Consider the following 16,460-nt stretch of genomic DNA (forward strand, 5'->3'; position numbering starts at 1 on the left):
AAACATGATTTTTGTATGAAACATGGTGTTATATTGAGATAGCTACAAAGGAGAAAATGGTATGTTTTATATCATTGATGTATTCTATACATGAGATAGTGGAGACAGTCTATTAAGTTTATACAAATCTGAACTAAACCCTTTGCTATAGGAATGCACAGAAATATATGTTTCCTGTGGCCTAACAGGGAAGGAAGACTTTGTGTAGAGGATGTGAGACTATAAGATTTGGTCTTACCAAACAAGAAGAAATTGTAAGTAGACAAAAAATAGCATCAGCAAATACACATTAAAATTATGTGTAAATTCAAGGAGCAGTCAACACAATTTGTGAGAATGACTACTTACTACAGAAAAGTGGAAGAAAGCTGCATAAAGCCCAGATTACTGTACAATATCAGAGAGCTGTTGTGATTTCTTGTTTAGGAGCATCAGTCTGGCAGTGATGCATAGCATGGTCAATGGATTGAGTTCAGGCAGGAAAATTAAGTAGTTAATATTATAGAGTTGTAAGGAAATCAGTGAGAGTAGGTAATAGTATTGTGTAGGTAACGCAGTATCACAAGAGTTTCTATTTTTCCCTCCTTCCTTAATAAAGGATATACACCACAAAGTATTATCTCTGAACTTCAGTGAATGTCATACTAAAATTCGTCATGTGGATGCTCATGCAACCTTGAGTGATGGAGTAGTTGTCCAGGTCATGGGTTTGCTGTCTAACAGTGGACAACCAGAAAGGAAGTTTATGCAAACCTTTGTTCTGGCTCCTGAAGTAAGTTTCTCATTTCACTTAGTTTTTATTTATGATTGAATTTGGCTGTTGCTAGTTGGTTGGAAGTGTCCAGTGGTTTCTTCTAATAACTTTAGATTTGCATATTGCTATTTTTGAGAAATTTGTGTTTGACCTGTTTGAGAGCTCGTGCGCTTGTGTGTATGCATATGCTTTGACTATTTGGAATTAAAAGTCAGATACTGATATAAGTGTGCGAAGAGATGATTAAGATTACATTAATGTAGAAAAAATTAGCTGGGTGTAGTGGCAGTCACCTGTAATCCCAGCTATAGTGATGGGCACCTGTAGTCCCAGCTACTTGGGAGGCTGAAGCAGGATAATCGCTTAAACCCGGGAGGCAGAGGTTGTAGTGAGCAGAGATGGCACCACTGCACTCCAGCCCGAGCAACAGAGGAGACTGTCTCAAAAAAAACAAAAAGTTTACATTAATAGTACAAAAAGTACAGGTACATTTGAAAGATTACATTTGAAAACAAAATAGAAAAATTCTGTTAGTTTCTTTTTTGTTAAATAGCTGTTTCTTGAGTTCTGCTAGGTTGGTGCAAAAGTAATTGTGGGTTTTGCTGTTATATTTTTTTGAGTGACCTTTTTACTTTATGTAAACATCATAGCATGTTCAGCATTGGATAATTATATTGAGTCCAGATTATTTCTCTAGTATTAAAATGAGAAATTGTGTATGCCATGTAATTTGCTCTTTTATGTAATACCAGATTTCTGGGTATTTATGGAATCAATGTTGTCTCCTGTAGGGATCTGTTCCAAATAAATTCTATGTTCACAATGATATGTTTCGTTATGAAGATGAAGTGTTTGGTGATTCTGAGCCTGAACTTGATGAAGGTGAGGTTACTTTGAAGATAACAAAGATAGAAGGGTTCTGTTGGTACTCTTTATGGACTAATTTCTCTAAGTATGAAGCTTAGGGAAATTTTCTTCTTTATTGTAACTGAATCAAACATCCTTTTGTTGTTTTTTTTTTTGTTGTTGTTGTCTTTTTGTTGTCGTTGCTGTTATAAAGAGATGTCTATTATTTGAAGTTATACAAAATTTGGATGTCAAGAAAAAAGGTTCCCTTCAGTCTCATCCCCTGTAGATAACAAAGTTTGGTGCCTACTGGAGGAGGTGTTTAGATTCTATATTTGGCAACATGTATTTTTATAAATATGGAATTTTACTGATTCAAAGCTCTTTTTTTTTTTTTTGATGTACTGTGTCTTTATTGGCCATCCACGTTGTGGCTATGCCATAATTATTTAATTGATTTTCTATTGACATGCAGTGTTAGTTTCTTTATCGCTGTTGCTCTATTAAATAGATGCAACAAAGGAAACTAAATTGTGCCTTTAATGTAACTTATTTCCTACCTTTTTCTTACTAAAAGATTTGTTTTGTTTCCTAATAGAGTACAATAAATACTAAACTTCATCCTTGCTTTTCAGTTTTTGAGAGAACAGGGGATATTGCAGTTGAATGCCTTTGTGAGAAAAAAAAAAATGGTTTTTTGGCCAAGCGCCTTGGCTCATGCCTGTAATCCCAGAGTTTTGGGAGGCCAAGGTGGGCAGATCACTTGAGGCCAGGAGTTTGAGACCAGCCTGGCCAACACAGTGAAACTTCGTCTCTATTTAAAAAAAAGTTTTTTTGGCCGGGCGCGGTGGCTCACGCCTGTAATCCCAGCGCTTTGGGAGGCCGAGGCAGGTGGATCACAAGGTCAAGAGATCGAGACCATCCTGGTCAACATGGTGAAACCCCATCTCTACTAAAAATACAAAAATTAGCTGGGCATGGTGGCGCGTGCCTGTAATCCCAGTTACTCAGGAGGCTGAGGCAGGAGAATTGCCTGAACCCAGGAGGTGGAGGTTGCGGTGAGCTGAGATCGCGCCATTGCACTCCAGCCTGGGTAACAAGAGCGAAACTCCGTCTCAAAAAAAAAAAAAAAAAAAAAAAGTTTTTTTTTTAAATTAGCTGAGCTTGGTGGTACATACCTGTAACCTCTAGCTACTCAGGAGGCTGAGGCAGGAGAATCATTTGAACCTGGAAGGCGGAGGTTGCAGTGAGCTGAGATCATACCACTGCACTCCAGCCTGGGCAACAGAGTCAGATGCCCATCTCAAAAAAAAAAAAAAAAGAAAGAAAATTGTCTAATTTTCTTTTGTGCTAACATATCACTTCCTTAAACATGTTAAAAATATGTGCATTAGAAATTGTGAAGGCTCTTTAAGAAACATGTGCTGTATTATGTATTGCCAGAATCAGAAGATGAAGTAGAAGAGGAACAAGAAGAAAGACAACCATCTCCTGAACCTGTGCAAGAAAATGCAAACAGTGGTTACTACGAAGCTCACCCTGTGACGTAAGAATAGTATTTGCAAGATTACATTTGGTGTGAACTATGTCAGCAAGGTGGTTTTTGTTCCTAGAATTATTGTTGGAACTAAATTTTTGATAAAACCACCTACTAGGTCAGTATTTGAGTACCTATTGTATATTTGCAAGAAATTTGGAAAGAACAGTTTTATTTAATTCAGAAATTGAATATGGCTTGTACCAAAATAGTGGTTCCTTACTGAAAATGTAGTGTTTAAGACAACACAGAGTAAGCATTTTATTTTTATAAAATAAGGTTTGTAGTTAGCACTAAAGTAAACATTCTTAATAATTCAGTTTTTAAATGGTGGGGTTAGAGAACTGCTACTTGAGTATTCCTTTCTACCTTATAGTTGTATTTGGAATTTTGCTTTGAATACTTTATAGAACTAGGACAGGTTATTGGCATATGACTAGTTACACCCACTGGATTAGAGAGAAATTGAATTTTGTCTTACTTGAACTCCTACTAAAAAGTGAACTAAATATTTTATTGCAGTAATGGCATAGAGGAGCCTTTGGAAGAATCCTCTCATGAACCTGAACCTGAGCCAGAATCTGAAACAAAGACTGAAGAGCTGAAACCACAAGTGGAGGAGAAGAACTTAGAAGAATTAGAGGAGAAGTCTGCTACTCCTCCTCCAGCAGAACCTGTTTCTCTGCCACAAGAACCACCAAAGGTTAGATCAAAGGAACTCTTTAGACTTACAACATCACATGTTCAAATTTGGTGCCATTAATGAAGTATGGCCTTTGTTCTATTAATGTTAAATTGTTGGGTAAATTATGTATATGAAATAAGCTGTGGGGTTTTTTTTGTTATCCTGAGAAAATTTTATTGTTTCCCTGCCCCGCAATATACTCCTCTAAGAGTGAAATTTATAGCTTAAGATGAATCCTTGTCTGTATGCAGTGTTTAGTAACTTATATGAAATTATTTGGATCCATGTATAAGGCTGTCAGTTGTTCTTTCATTCTGTAATAAATTCTCTGAGCACAGATGCACCAGGAGTCATGCAGTTTCCCAACTTAAACAAGTTGGACTATAATTAAAAGAAGAGATACCTGTTGTTTGTGGTTTAAATGGGATCAGTTTCCTTTCTACACCAATTAAACTATCTTGGAAAGATGAGTGACACCCTTAGTGTATCATGTAAGCCTAACTAAAACTTCTTTTATCTTTCTTCAAAGTCGAAGGTTAAAGTATATTTGGGTAGTGATAGGAGATTCTTTGTTCAATTTGTGAATGTCAGAGTTTCCAGCTAATACTCTCTTCTTTCCTATCCTTCCCTCTCCCTTTAACACCATCACACACCCTGTCTTACCCCCAAAGGAGAAATGAATTGGTTCTATTAGGTTCAGTTTTTTCTAGCATGTTAGTGGTTTTGTTTGCCACTTGCTCATCTATTTAGAGTACATAGGAACTTGCTTGTGGTTTTATTTAGTAGTCAGAAAAAATAGTTTTAAATAAGCTTGCATAATGAGATTTTGAAAGCTGGCACATAGACTGGCATGTGTGTGTGTGCCTTTCTTTTAGGAGTCTTCCAATATAGAGCAATAGTTTAGAAATGAAAAGAAAATATATATTTGGAAGTTTCCCTGTAGGAATGTTGGTGGTTTTCCATGATTAGTAGTCTAGGTTTGTTGCATTTCCTGCAGGCTTTCTCCTGGGCTTCAGTGACCAGTAAAAACCTGCCTCCTAGTGGTACTGTTTCTTCCTCTGGAATTCCACCCCATGTTAAAGCACCAGTCTCACAGGTAACCAATCTGTGAACACATTGGATTGTATCCTTGTTACATTGCCAATTGCTTATTTTTTAAATACTTTTTTAAATGAGTCAATCAGAAATTATGGATTAAATATACAAAAAACTTGTATTAAATGTCAGTGCACCCACTTTAAATGTCAAATCTCCATTCATCATCTACATAGGTGGTATTTGGGGTTTGGGTGTGTGAAATACAGATTAAGTTGGTTTTTACCAATATGCAGTATTGCCATTTAAAAGGCTTCTTAAAATAACAATGTTCCTTTTTAAAAAGCTTCAAATTCTATTCAGCAAAAATATTTTAGGTAAGAAATTCGGAGAAGCACAAAGTAGTGTGGCGTAATAAAGAATAATTTTTAAAAAGAAAACAAAACTTTTTAACATACGCTGCCTAAGCTCTCGGTGTGTACATGGTTCACACCACTTAATTGAAGCCTGTACCAACTTATGACTGTAGTGTTCACCTTAACTGATCATTCTAGTATTCTGCTTTTTGTCTGTTTGTCATCTTACCATTTCAGAGCTTTCAAAAATGTGAAAATAAGACACTGCCTACCTAAGAAGTTTGTTAGATTTAGTTTAGAATGAACTAAATTCTAATTAAGCTTATCAGCGTATAAAGGGTGTCCGATTTTTTTTCCCTACATTTTGCATTAAACTTCATTCCAGTAGAAAATTTATGCTTAAAATGTTAATGTATAAGTGTCTTTTATAGGTTATAAACAGTGAAATTTTGAGGTTTTAAAGGTAGTAACTTTGATAGTTTTTCTGGTGTTAGGACATGTGATCAGGTACATAAAAGTAGAATACGCCCATGATACTTTCTTTGTTTTTATTTGGATATTCAGGAAATACGTGATTACCCTTATGTAAGATGGCCACCCAGAGTTCCATCTTAACAAAGGAAATCCCCAGTATTGTGTGTGCTTTTCAACCCATCTGGAGACCCAATAAATGACTTTTGGCCCTCCTTTTGAAATCTTCGTTTCCTATCAGATTTGGAACCTTTGGATTATTTCGTTTCAGAGAGTTTAAACAGTTAAAAGTTAAAACAGCTAGTGCTTATGCCTTTGATATGTGCCAAGCATTGTGCGAAGCACTTTTTATTCTCTGAATCCTCACAATCACCCTGTTAGGGTGAGTACTGTTATTTCTATTTTAGAGATAGAAAAATTGAGGCCTAGAGTAACTCACAGTTGTGCACATAGTAGGGGTGGGCTTTGAAGTCATGCAGTTGGACATGAATCCATATGTGACTCATGTAAACGTTTATTTTTTTGACACAGAGTCTTGTTCTGTAGCCCAGGCTGGAGTGCAGTGGCAGTGGCACTATCCTGGCTCACTGCCACCTCCGCCTCCCCAGCTCAAGTGATTCTCCTGCCTCAGCCTCCCGAATAGCTGGGATTAGGTGCCCGCCACCACTCCTGGCTAATTTTTGTATTTTTAGTAGAGATGGGGTTTCGCCATGTTGGCTAGGCTGGTCTCGAACTCCTGCCCTCAAGTGATCCACCCGCCTTGGCCTCCCAAAATGGTGGGATTACAGGCGTGAGCCACCGTGCTCCGCCTCATGTAAACCTTATACAGTTCTCCAGCACGTTGCTGGAGAGTCATGTATTTATCTTAGCTGTTTTTACATCAAAGAGGATTACATCAAAGACGTGCCTCTTGCCCAGAATAATACCTTCATATATATCTTAAGTAGTTTTCCTTAAGTTTGAGTATTTTTGAAGTGAGTTTTCAAGTTGTAGGAAATGAAGTTGTATTTCCTATGCCACCCTGTTAATAAAACAAAAATTTTAAATGTTTAGAATTTAAACTTTAAAAGAATGTTCTAATCTCTTTAGGCTATATGTAAAATGGATTCATATTTCTACTTGATTTAATAATCCTTCAATTTTACTTTTTGTGTAGTATTCATTTCCTTGTACTTTGAACATAGGATATGGAAATTAATTCCAGGGTATTGGTAGGCATTAACTTAGAAGTAGGTAAGTTAATTTCTTGAAAAAAGATTTTGTCTGGAAATTGACTAGTTCACCTTAAATAGCTTATGTTTAATTGAAGGGCTTATTATTTGTGGTTATACCTGCTTTTATTGACTTGATTTGATGGTTCTGTAATTATTTCATATTCTGTTTGACCTTCATTTGTGGGTTTGTCATTTGATGATACTTTCTGGTTGCATGGAATTAATTTTAAAGCCCTTATGGTACTGTGTGGCATATTGGCCATTTTATCTGTTCAGAAAAACTAGTTTTAATCATGAAACTGGAGACCTGAAGAATTACAAGTATGCAGCTGGCTTAGTTAACATATGTCAATCAGTTATTGAAGGGGACATTGTTAGCTTTTTGTTGTTGTATTTTTCTTGAACTGGCATTCATTAGATATCTAAAGTCAGATTCCTAAATCAATGGCATGAATTATTTGTAAGATGTTGGAAATTATTAATATTTAACTTTATCTGTTTTTAACTTTATCTGTTTTTAATTTTCATCCTTAAAGGAAGAACTTTATTTTGCTACTTGTAGTTACTTGTGTTTTGATCATCTGTTTTGAAAAGAATTTAAATCAGTCAAGATCAGGGCCTCAAGTTCTTTGATAACATTTGGATTGGATGAGTCTAAGGTTTTTCTTAAATTTTGTAATAAAGGTACATTTGCTATTTTTATTGATTGCCAGTAATACACTAGCTTCATTAAAATTTAACAGAGTACATTTATTCTCTAATTCTGTTTTACATTCATAATGAAGTATGCTTTTAGACCCCCTTAGCTGAAGTTTCTAAATAACTGCCTTTTTCAGCATCATATTTTGCATCAAATTATTATGTAGAATTAAACTCCAAATATAGATAGCAGTGGCCTCAGAGTTGTCACTTAAGTATCCTTGTCAGACATAGCACATTATCCTGCATGTTTTGGATCAGAGAACTAAAAATGTAATTTAATTTAAATAAACCAGTAGTTACTGAACATCTATGTCTAATAGCACTGTGCTTGGTTCTTTGGGTGATGTAAAAATAAGATATGGGCCTTGGGCATGGCATGCCTGTAGTCTCAGCTACTTGGGAGGCTGAGGCAGGAGGATCACTTGAACCCAGGAATTTGCGGTTACAGTGAGCTAAGATTGTGCCACTGCACTTCAGCCTGGGCAGTAGAGTAAGACCATATCTCTCTGAAAAAAATAAAAGATACGGACCTTATAGGAGTAAATACATAAAATTTTTTTAAAACTGGAGAGAGTTAAAATAACTCATTTTATAGCTGGTAGAATCGTAGAACATGGTAAACAACTTCATCTTGAGGGAAATGGGACATTGACATAGAGGAAAACAGAATTTGGGAAGAGGCAGGCAAACTCTGTTAAACTGTTAGCAAAGGAGTTAATATCCCTTTTTTGGTAACAGTGGCTGAAATCATTTACATGAAATTCTCATTTTTGAAAGAAGCATTTTTGTATCAAAATTTGTCCTTGTAAATTACATTATTTGTTGTATAATTAAGGAAGTTGAGCCACTGCATGGACCGAGGTCCTCAGAGATCTTTAAATATGGAACTGAAATTACTAGCTTTCTGATTTGAGGACATGTTCTCCATATCCTGTTGGGTATTTTCAGCATCCTTTGTAGGTTCATCTATTTTGTGTCTCCTTGGACCATAAATATTTGGGTAGTAGAAGGTCTGAAGAAGTTGGGAATACTGAAAAAGCTGTTGTCTTGAGGAAAAGGTAATAGCAGATGCCAATGTAACTTTGTTTTAAAAATAATTATATGTTTAATTCAGCAGTTGGCAGAAACTTTTGGTAGGCATCTTAAGCTGTTCTATTACTCCCAACCTCCTAGTTAGGGAAAATCACTGGGGCCAATACTTCAAATGTGTGTTTTTCTCATAAGGAAGAACAGTAGGGAGCTAAAGGAGTTTGACTATTTGAGACGCTACATACAAGTTTCTATAAGTTTCTGTCATCTTTTTAGCATGCATTTTAACTTAAAGGTAGCAATTTTAGGTGTTAGAGCAAGCTAATTTTTATACTTTGAATTACAAAAATACTGATTTTAAGATTATGGGCAGAGATGTAGGCAGTTCTACTGAGCACTATTACATTTGAAGGACAGCAAACTAGATTTTCAGAAATTATGTGTTACGTATTTTTGTCTTAAGATAAAGATGCCTTTTAATTTTATTTACATGGAGTGGTTCATCTTGCATTTTTGTGATTTTTTTTTGGTAGCAATACTTTTTCTGCTACTTCAGTATTGATATAACTTTAATGAAAAAATATAACTGTAAAAAGCATCTTATTGTGAGTTATACAGCCTTGAGTGGGAAAACAAAAGCTACCTACAGTCCTAGATTGGTACAGAATATCTTGATAAAAATTTATTTTTCATATACATAGGACACTATGTTAAAAACATTCTAAACTTAATACTATCATTATGTCTTCTAGAGACTTGTTGTTAGTTGCTTTACTTGACTTTTTTCCTGTGGAGTGTTTTTTATAATGTGTTTTTTTCTTTTTATTTTAGCCAAGAGTTGAAGCTAAACCAGAAGTTCAATCTCAGCCACCTCGTGTGCGTGAACAGCGACCTAGAGAGCGACCTGGTTTCCCTCCTAGAGGACCAAGACCAGGTGAGTCGGTGCCGCCTTTAGCATTTAACATTTGTAAGGTTGGAAAAGACTGAACTTAAAAAAACCCAAAAACTATGATGTGTTCTATACACAGACCCGTATAGTATCAAATTGCTTAAAGATGTGATGTGAGCAACCTGCTAAAATAGTATCTGGGGTGAATAACCAGTTTTTAGGAAGGATTTGTTGACATGCCATGGAAACATATTTTGAAGGAGTAAAAGACTTAAGATTTATTTGGTTATTGTCACTGGTTTTAAGAATTCAAAACCAAGCTGCCAATAACCTACTCTCTTAGCACTGTCTCTTCACAGATAAACAGTAAGCACACCTAGATTCTTCTTATTTTTATTTTTAAGTTGCCATGATTTTTGACTCATTTACATTGTTAGCTATACATGTAATACCTTTATTTGAACTGTGTAAGAATTTTTAGATTGCTTTTGAACGGAGATGAGAGAGATGGAGATAGTGACTATCACATTTACAAATGTTTTTTGTTTTTTAAAGTAAACTAGAAGTTGTAAATTTGTCACTAATCAAACTTAGGATCTTGAGTGAGACCTTAAATTCTGAGGTTTTATGTCAAACATTACACAAATTATTCTTGTATTTGCCTCACTGTGTTCTGTGTTATTAAGAGAATCAAATAAGATTTTATTTATATCTATATACATATACACTAAAATGTATAGACTACATAAATGTGATAATTGCTGTTAAAATTTATTGATTTTGCAGTAAGGTCATACAGCCAAATAATTTTGAATTTCAAAAGACTAAGCAAATATTTAGTAGGCTGTACCTCACTATCTGAAGTCTGCTTGGTTCCTGGGTGATGGCAGCAGTTTGGTTAAGGAGGAATACCTGTACTACTAATAACTTGATTTTTGTATAATCAGTCCAGTAGATCTAGAAGAAGCTATTTTAGCAACCTAGTCATTGTCCTCACTTTACATTTTAGTGTCATACTGTTTTCTAACCTACTAATAATAGGTACTTTTGCCTCTTTCAAGAAGCTCACCTAGTCTTATTAAGCTAAAACAGGAATATCAATAGTAAGTGATTTTTACATTCATTCCTTTGAAGTAGTTTTTATGATGTTGTAAACTTTAATATCTGCTCTATTTCTGTTTTCAGGCAGAGGAGATATGGAACAGAATGACTCTGACAACCGTAGAATAATTCGCTATCCAGATAGTCATCAACTTTTTGTTGGTAACTTGCCACATGATATTGATGAAAATGAACTGAAAGAATTCTTCATGAGTAAGTGATTTATTTTTCTGTAAAAGTTTTTAAATCATTTTAAATTAAGCAAGAAGCATATAGAGTTTTTTTAATAACTACTTTTTAAAAAATGTTTCTCTCTATACTGTGTCCAGCTACCAGTCTCACCTCAATTGAGAGGAAGGGAGTAGATGACTATATCAGATGTTTCTCCGTGACTGCTTAGTGTTGACTTGGTCTGGCTCAACAGAGTTTAGAAGAAACAGCTGGATAAATCAGTCATAAATTCAGAGATAAAGGATTCATTTGGCAAATGGGTTAATATATTAGGAGAAACTACATTGTCTTTCCAAATTATGCAGTTATCTTTACTTTTGAAAGCACTAACAAAGATGCAGAAAGGTAACAAAGATGCAGAAAGGCAGGCAGGCTGGCTACTTGGTATCTTAGGTGATTGCCTGCTTGAATAAATGTACCTTAGCTATCACTGTGTGTAGAAGCTTGTGAGTTTTCTTTTAAAATGGATCAAGGAGATTAAGATTATTCATCCTGAACAATTACAGTCATCAAAGTATTCTGTTAAAAATATTTAACTCTTGATGTAATAGATATTTTCACAGGTTTTGCAAATGTTGTGGAACTTGTTAAAAATATTTAACCCTTGGTGTAATATATATTTTCACAGGTTTTGGAAACGTTGTGGAACTTCGCATCAATACCAAGGGTGTTGGCGGAAAGCTTCCAAATTTTGGCTTTGTGGTTTTTGATGACTCTGAACCAGTTCAGAGAATCTTAATTGCGAAAGTAAGTGATTTAAAGGGCATAGTTCAGGACTATTATTTTTGTTGTATATATTAATTTGGGGTATTTAAAAGCCATAGAGAATCTTTTAATAGTAAAGCTAAAAATAGTTAATTATTAAAGAGTATTTATGCAATGAATAAAGATTTGTTAGCAGTTTTAAAGTCTAAGATGTGGATCATTTAAATTTCGTTACTTGCTTTGCTGAAAAAGGTGGGAAAGATTGCATGTTAAGAATTTTGGCAGGGTACAGTGGCTCACACTTCTAATCTCAGCACTTTGGGAGGTTATGGCAGAAGGATTGCTTGACCCTAGCAGAGTTCAAGACCATCCTGGGCAACAGTGAGACATCATATCTACCCAAAAAAAAAAGTCGCTGGCTGTGGTGGTGGACACCTATTATAATCCCAGCTACTCAGGAGGCTAAGGTGGGAGGATCACTTGTGCCCGGGATGTTATGTCTGCAGTGAGCCATGATTGTGCCACTGGCTGTTCACCAGCCTTGGTTATAGCTGAGACCTTGTCTCTAGTGGAGTTGGGTGGGATGGGGGGGGTTACGCTTATCTAACTTATCTGTTCAGAGTAATACATTTCTATTGCTGTCTAACTTGCCCATGTAAATATTTTTCTCCTCTTTATTATAAAGCCGATTATGTTTCGAGGAGAAGTACGTTTAAATGTGGAAGAGAAAAAAACAAGAGCTGCAAGAGAGCGAGAAACCAGAGGTGGTGGTGATGATCGCAGGGATATTAGGCGCAATGATCGAGGTCCTGGTGGTCCACGTGGAATTGTGGGTGGCGGAATGATGCGTGATCGTGATGGAAGAGGACCTCCTCCAAGGGGTGGCATGGCACAGAAACTTGGCTCTGGAAGAGGAACCGGGCAAATGGAAGGCCGCTTCACAGGACAGCGTCGCTGAAGCTCCACTGTTGGCTGAGTCTTGGCAGTGGTACAATATTCATCGTGTTTGCATTCTTGTTAATTTTTTTTTTGGCTTTGGAATGTGACACAGCCTTTTTGATCATTTCTTTGATGTGAAAAGCATCTTTTGGTTATCAGTTAAATTGAGGTGGACATTATTTCCCCAGTTTCACAACAGGATTCACATTGTTAATTTATAAATCTAGACTTGGAGAATTAAGGACTGAGAACTGACCATATTTTAAACTATCTACGACAAAGTGAACTTAAAAGGACATGCCCACTGAATTCAGGTCCTTTGAGTCAAAAAAAATCTTCTGCTGCACATTTTCTTTAAGTGTTACTGTTTCTGCCTGTTAATGTTGGGAATACAAATAGTGCAATTTGTGCAATTGGAGAATCTTGCCTTTTTTCTTGGCTCCCCCCAAAAATACAAACCAACAGAAACTTGTTATGCACTCATCAAAATGCACTAATGGGTACTCTGAACTCATTAACATTGACATCTGCAACAGGTGGCAACAGGGAAAAAAATCTTTCATCTTCTTTTCCAGTAGAGAATAGTTTGTGAAATGATGAGGGCATTTTATCTGCTTGCTGTGACCAGCGTGTGTACACATAAACCTTAACAAGACTACAAGTATATTCCAGAAGAAAATCATTTTAGTTATGAACCAAATAACAAAAATTAGAACTTCAAATGCGATGGTCTTGACTATTAGACCAGATTTAGTAGCTCCATATCTAAGATTTTTCTACCTGCCCCTCTTCAGTACAGGGATGGCTGGCTGCTCAACACACTCCTCCTCCCCTTTTTCCTTTCTTTAAGCTGTGTACAGTGATAATTGTCTTTACTGTATTTTTGTTCTCTGGTAATGTAATAAGCATGATGGTGCCTTCTATTAATACATCATTCCAGTCTTGCTGGTAATTTTGTACAGTATAGTGTATGAATTGCTGTGCTGCAAAGCCAAACAGCTGCAAAATGTTGAAAAATCATCGAAATGTATAAAAATTGCAGTATCTTTAAAATCAGTAAAATGGACTAGCATATTATTTATCTTGTTCTTCAGTTAACAACTTTGTGTTCTCTGTGGGAGGGAGGGAGTCCTGTGTGTTTGTGGGGAGAGGGAAGGAGGAAGTCAGTTATTCGAGTAAGTGTCTAGTTGACTTTTCTCTTGGCTATGGACGTGAAACGTATCACTTCAGCGTTGAAACGTATCACTTCAGCGCTTGGAAAAGTCAGTCAGCTCGATGTACATTTTTAGTGACATTTTAAAAGCAGTCAGATACCATAAATGGCAAGTAAGCCTGAAGTGAGGATACTGCAATTTTCAGAGAAAAGAACAGCAGCTCTTAAGTGTTTGCATTTTCTATTTGGGGGGCAGGGAACTGTCATTCATTTTGCACAATTCTTGAACTGATGTCAGCACCCGAGTGGCTCCTGAATTTAAGTCTGGGACGACATCTTTTATTTTTACATGAATCTTTAAACAATTCTGTGAGCAAAGTTTGTAGCTGCTGGATTATTGTCTGTCTTTATAGCAAGTTCCAGTAAACCACAAGTATGGCAAAGCTTATCCAATTTTATGCTTGGAGCAATCAGTAAATACGTTTCTGATGTTTCAGGCAGGAAGTGAGGTAAATAAGTGTGACCACTTAAAGCTGCTTATTAGCATGGAAGACTTCTCCATTCTATCTTTGTAAAACAAACAAGATGTGCACTTGACATAGTAGCAAATTGGTTCTGAATTATGCAACTGTTTGCTATTTAGTAAACTAGCAAATGATGGATATATTTTGTTTTTTATGTACTGGGCAATATGAGTAAAATCTGTCCTTTTTTCCCCTTTGAATGAGGTCTTCCATGTTTGAGGAAAAGTCTTGCACTATTGGATATATTTTGGGGACGCAGATTTTCATCGTTTCCATTTTGGGGGGCTTAAGGATTCTTTTTTGTTTGTTTGTTTGAAACAGTTTTATACTTTCTGATGTATAGTACTTGAAGTTCTTACCAGAAAATTACTTTGGAGTTTTGAAGCCTTTATTAATACTACTTTCAAAGAAGCAGCTGTTTTATTGTCAATGTTTTTTTCCCCCCAAGCATATTTTCCTCTATTCTTCTATTTCTATTTCCCATTTTTTATATATACACATATATAAAATTTCCAATTCAGGATATTGCCCTGCCATCCATGAAAACTGTTCTGGCACCAAAAGTAATGACAAATGTTAAGTGTAATAGAAAAGTAGAGCAAAGAGCCATTCAGCTTCAGTCTTTACATACCATGAATAAAACATTAAAACATCATATGGAGAAGTTTACATGGTGATTGTTCACCTGCAGTACTGTGGACTTTTAACATTTTGTCCTCTTTTCAGTGAACCAGAGTAAAAATATTCATCTACCATTACTGTTATTTGCTGATTTTGTTTATTTTTTGATGGTAATATTCTATCCTTATGACACTATTGCAACCAAATTGGCTTTACCATCTTGGCTTTAGTAGGTATAGAAGACAATGGATTACCATCTTTATTGCTGTAATGTGTTAAGCATTATATGCTAGTAGAATCTAGTTTAATTGTTTCAGGTGGAAAGTATTATTTGAGTTTCCATTTTGAATGTGTTTGGACTAAACAATAAACTACTGATGTCTGCAGCATTTATCTACGTCCCTAATTTAATCTATAGTTCTTATGTTCCCAAATGTTTTCTCCCAGTTGCATTTCATACAGACTAAGTGGGAATAATAAGCAGTTGGGTTTTAGAACAATTTATTTGTGAAATTTGATATATAAAAAGGAAAACATTTAAGGTAATACTTGACCATTGTAAGAGATCTACCCCAGTCCAGTTAGAGAGCTGGTATACAGGTTGAATGTTAGAAGAGAGTAATAAGTAGTAAGAATGGTGAGAATTATTTAAAGTAGACTACAATTTTGGATTTTCTAAAGTATTTCTGCCTTGCATCTCACAAGGAAAGGAGAAAGGAAGGGATGAGAAGATTGAGGTTACCTGAAGTTATGGACATGACTCAAGTTCAGAAATTGGAACTAATTTATTAAGCTCTGCAAGAATGTTGATATAATCAGCCATACTTAGTCATGCTTTCAATGAAAAATGAGGTCCTAAAGCCTGTGTAATTTTAGAACCTGAGCCTTTTCCTTCATAAAGGGGATGATACATCTGAATTTTACCTGACATTAATAACACTTAAGATTCCTAAATCAGTCTTCACAAATTTGTACTGGGGAGAAACCAGAATAACTATTGCTTAATCTTAGCAGGGAAGGAAGAATTAAACCTTTTGTAAACTGACTTTTAGTTATAATTTATCTAACTATGGCTATGGAAAAACGGTTTTTAAAGGAGATAAAATGTATATCCCACACTGTTGAAAATAGGTTCAAATTTGAAACAGCAAATTATTACTTGGTCCCGGGAATTAATATGGAACACCTTAGCCACTCAAGAGGTTGAGTTGCTCATCATAATTTATATTTTAGCTATAGATCAATAGAGACCCTTGATTTTTTTTTTTTTAAATTTTGTGTTTATAAGACTTCCTAGCTAGAAAACTGTTTTGATCAGTTCGATGCCAGCACTCTAATTTATTTAAAATTACTGGATAAACAATTTAAGTCATGAAAGAAATTTGTGATTTGAGTACATTCACATAGAAAATAATTTGCAACATTAAGTCAAATTCCTAAATAATGAATTTCTGGCAGTTTTTGATAAATAAGGACTATAATCTGTTTATGTAGTACATATACACGTTTTACATGCTTCGGAAATAGAAGTCTAGAATTTTTAAAAAATGTTAAAATGTTTTTAGCATTATCAAATATTGGGCAAAATAAGTACTGATTCAGAATTAAGCATTAACAGAAACATTACTAGCCTTGTGTTATTTGCCAAATTAACTGATCTTTGTCTTT

The 16,460-nt window shown here is 35.3% G+C and overlaps 1 protein-coding gene across 8 annotated transcripts in view; it reads left to right on the forward strand.

The window, feature by feature from the left end:
• G3BP2 (G3BP stress granule assembly factor 2) overlaps positions 1-15,185 on the forward strand; it is a 91,143-nt gene extending 75,958 nt beyond the window's left edge. For 7 of the 8 annotated variants that reach the window (XM_037733548.1, XM_037733550.1, XM_037733549.1 and 4 more), the window contains 9 exons: positions 599-772; positions 1,546-1,636; positions 3,044-3,146; positions 3,660-3,840; positions 4,820-4,918; positions 9,461-9,563; positions 10,704-10,832; positions 11,479-11,597; positions 12,241-15,185. In XM_037733548.1, coding sequence (XP_037589476.1) covers positions 599-772; positions 1,546-1,636; positions 3,044-3,146; positions 3,660-3,840; positions 4,820-4,918; positions 9,461-9,563; positions 10,704-10,832; positions 11,479-11,597; positions 12,241-12,513 — 1,272 coding nt within the window. In that variant the 3' untranslated portion in view covers positions 12,514-15,185. The remainder of the gene's footprint in view (positions 1-598; positions 773-1,545; positions 1,637-3,043; positions 3,147-3,659; positions 3,841-4,819; positions 4,919-9,460; positions 9,564-10,703; positions 10,833-11,478; positions 11,598-12,240) is intronic. The other variant, XM_017514748.2, reaches the window with a different exon arrangement.
• Positions 15,186-16,460: the final 1,275 nt, after the last annotated feature.

The sequence above is a fragment of the Cebus imitator genome, unplaced genomic scaffold (assembly GCF_001604975.1).
Source record: "Cebus imitator isolate Cc_AM_T3 unplaced genomic scaffold, Cebus_imitator-1.0 Scaffold537, whole genome shotgun sequence".
Classification (NCBI taxonomy): Eukaryota; Metazoa; Chordata; class Mammalia; order Primates; family Cebidae; genus Cebus; species Cebus imitator.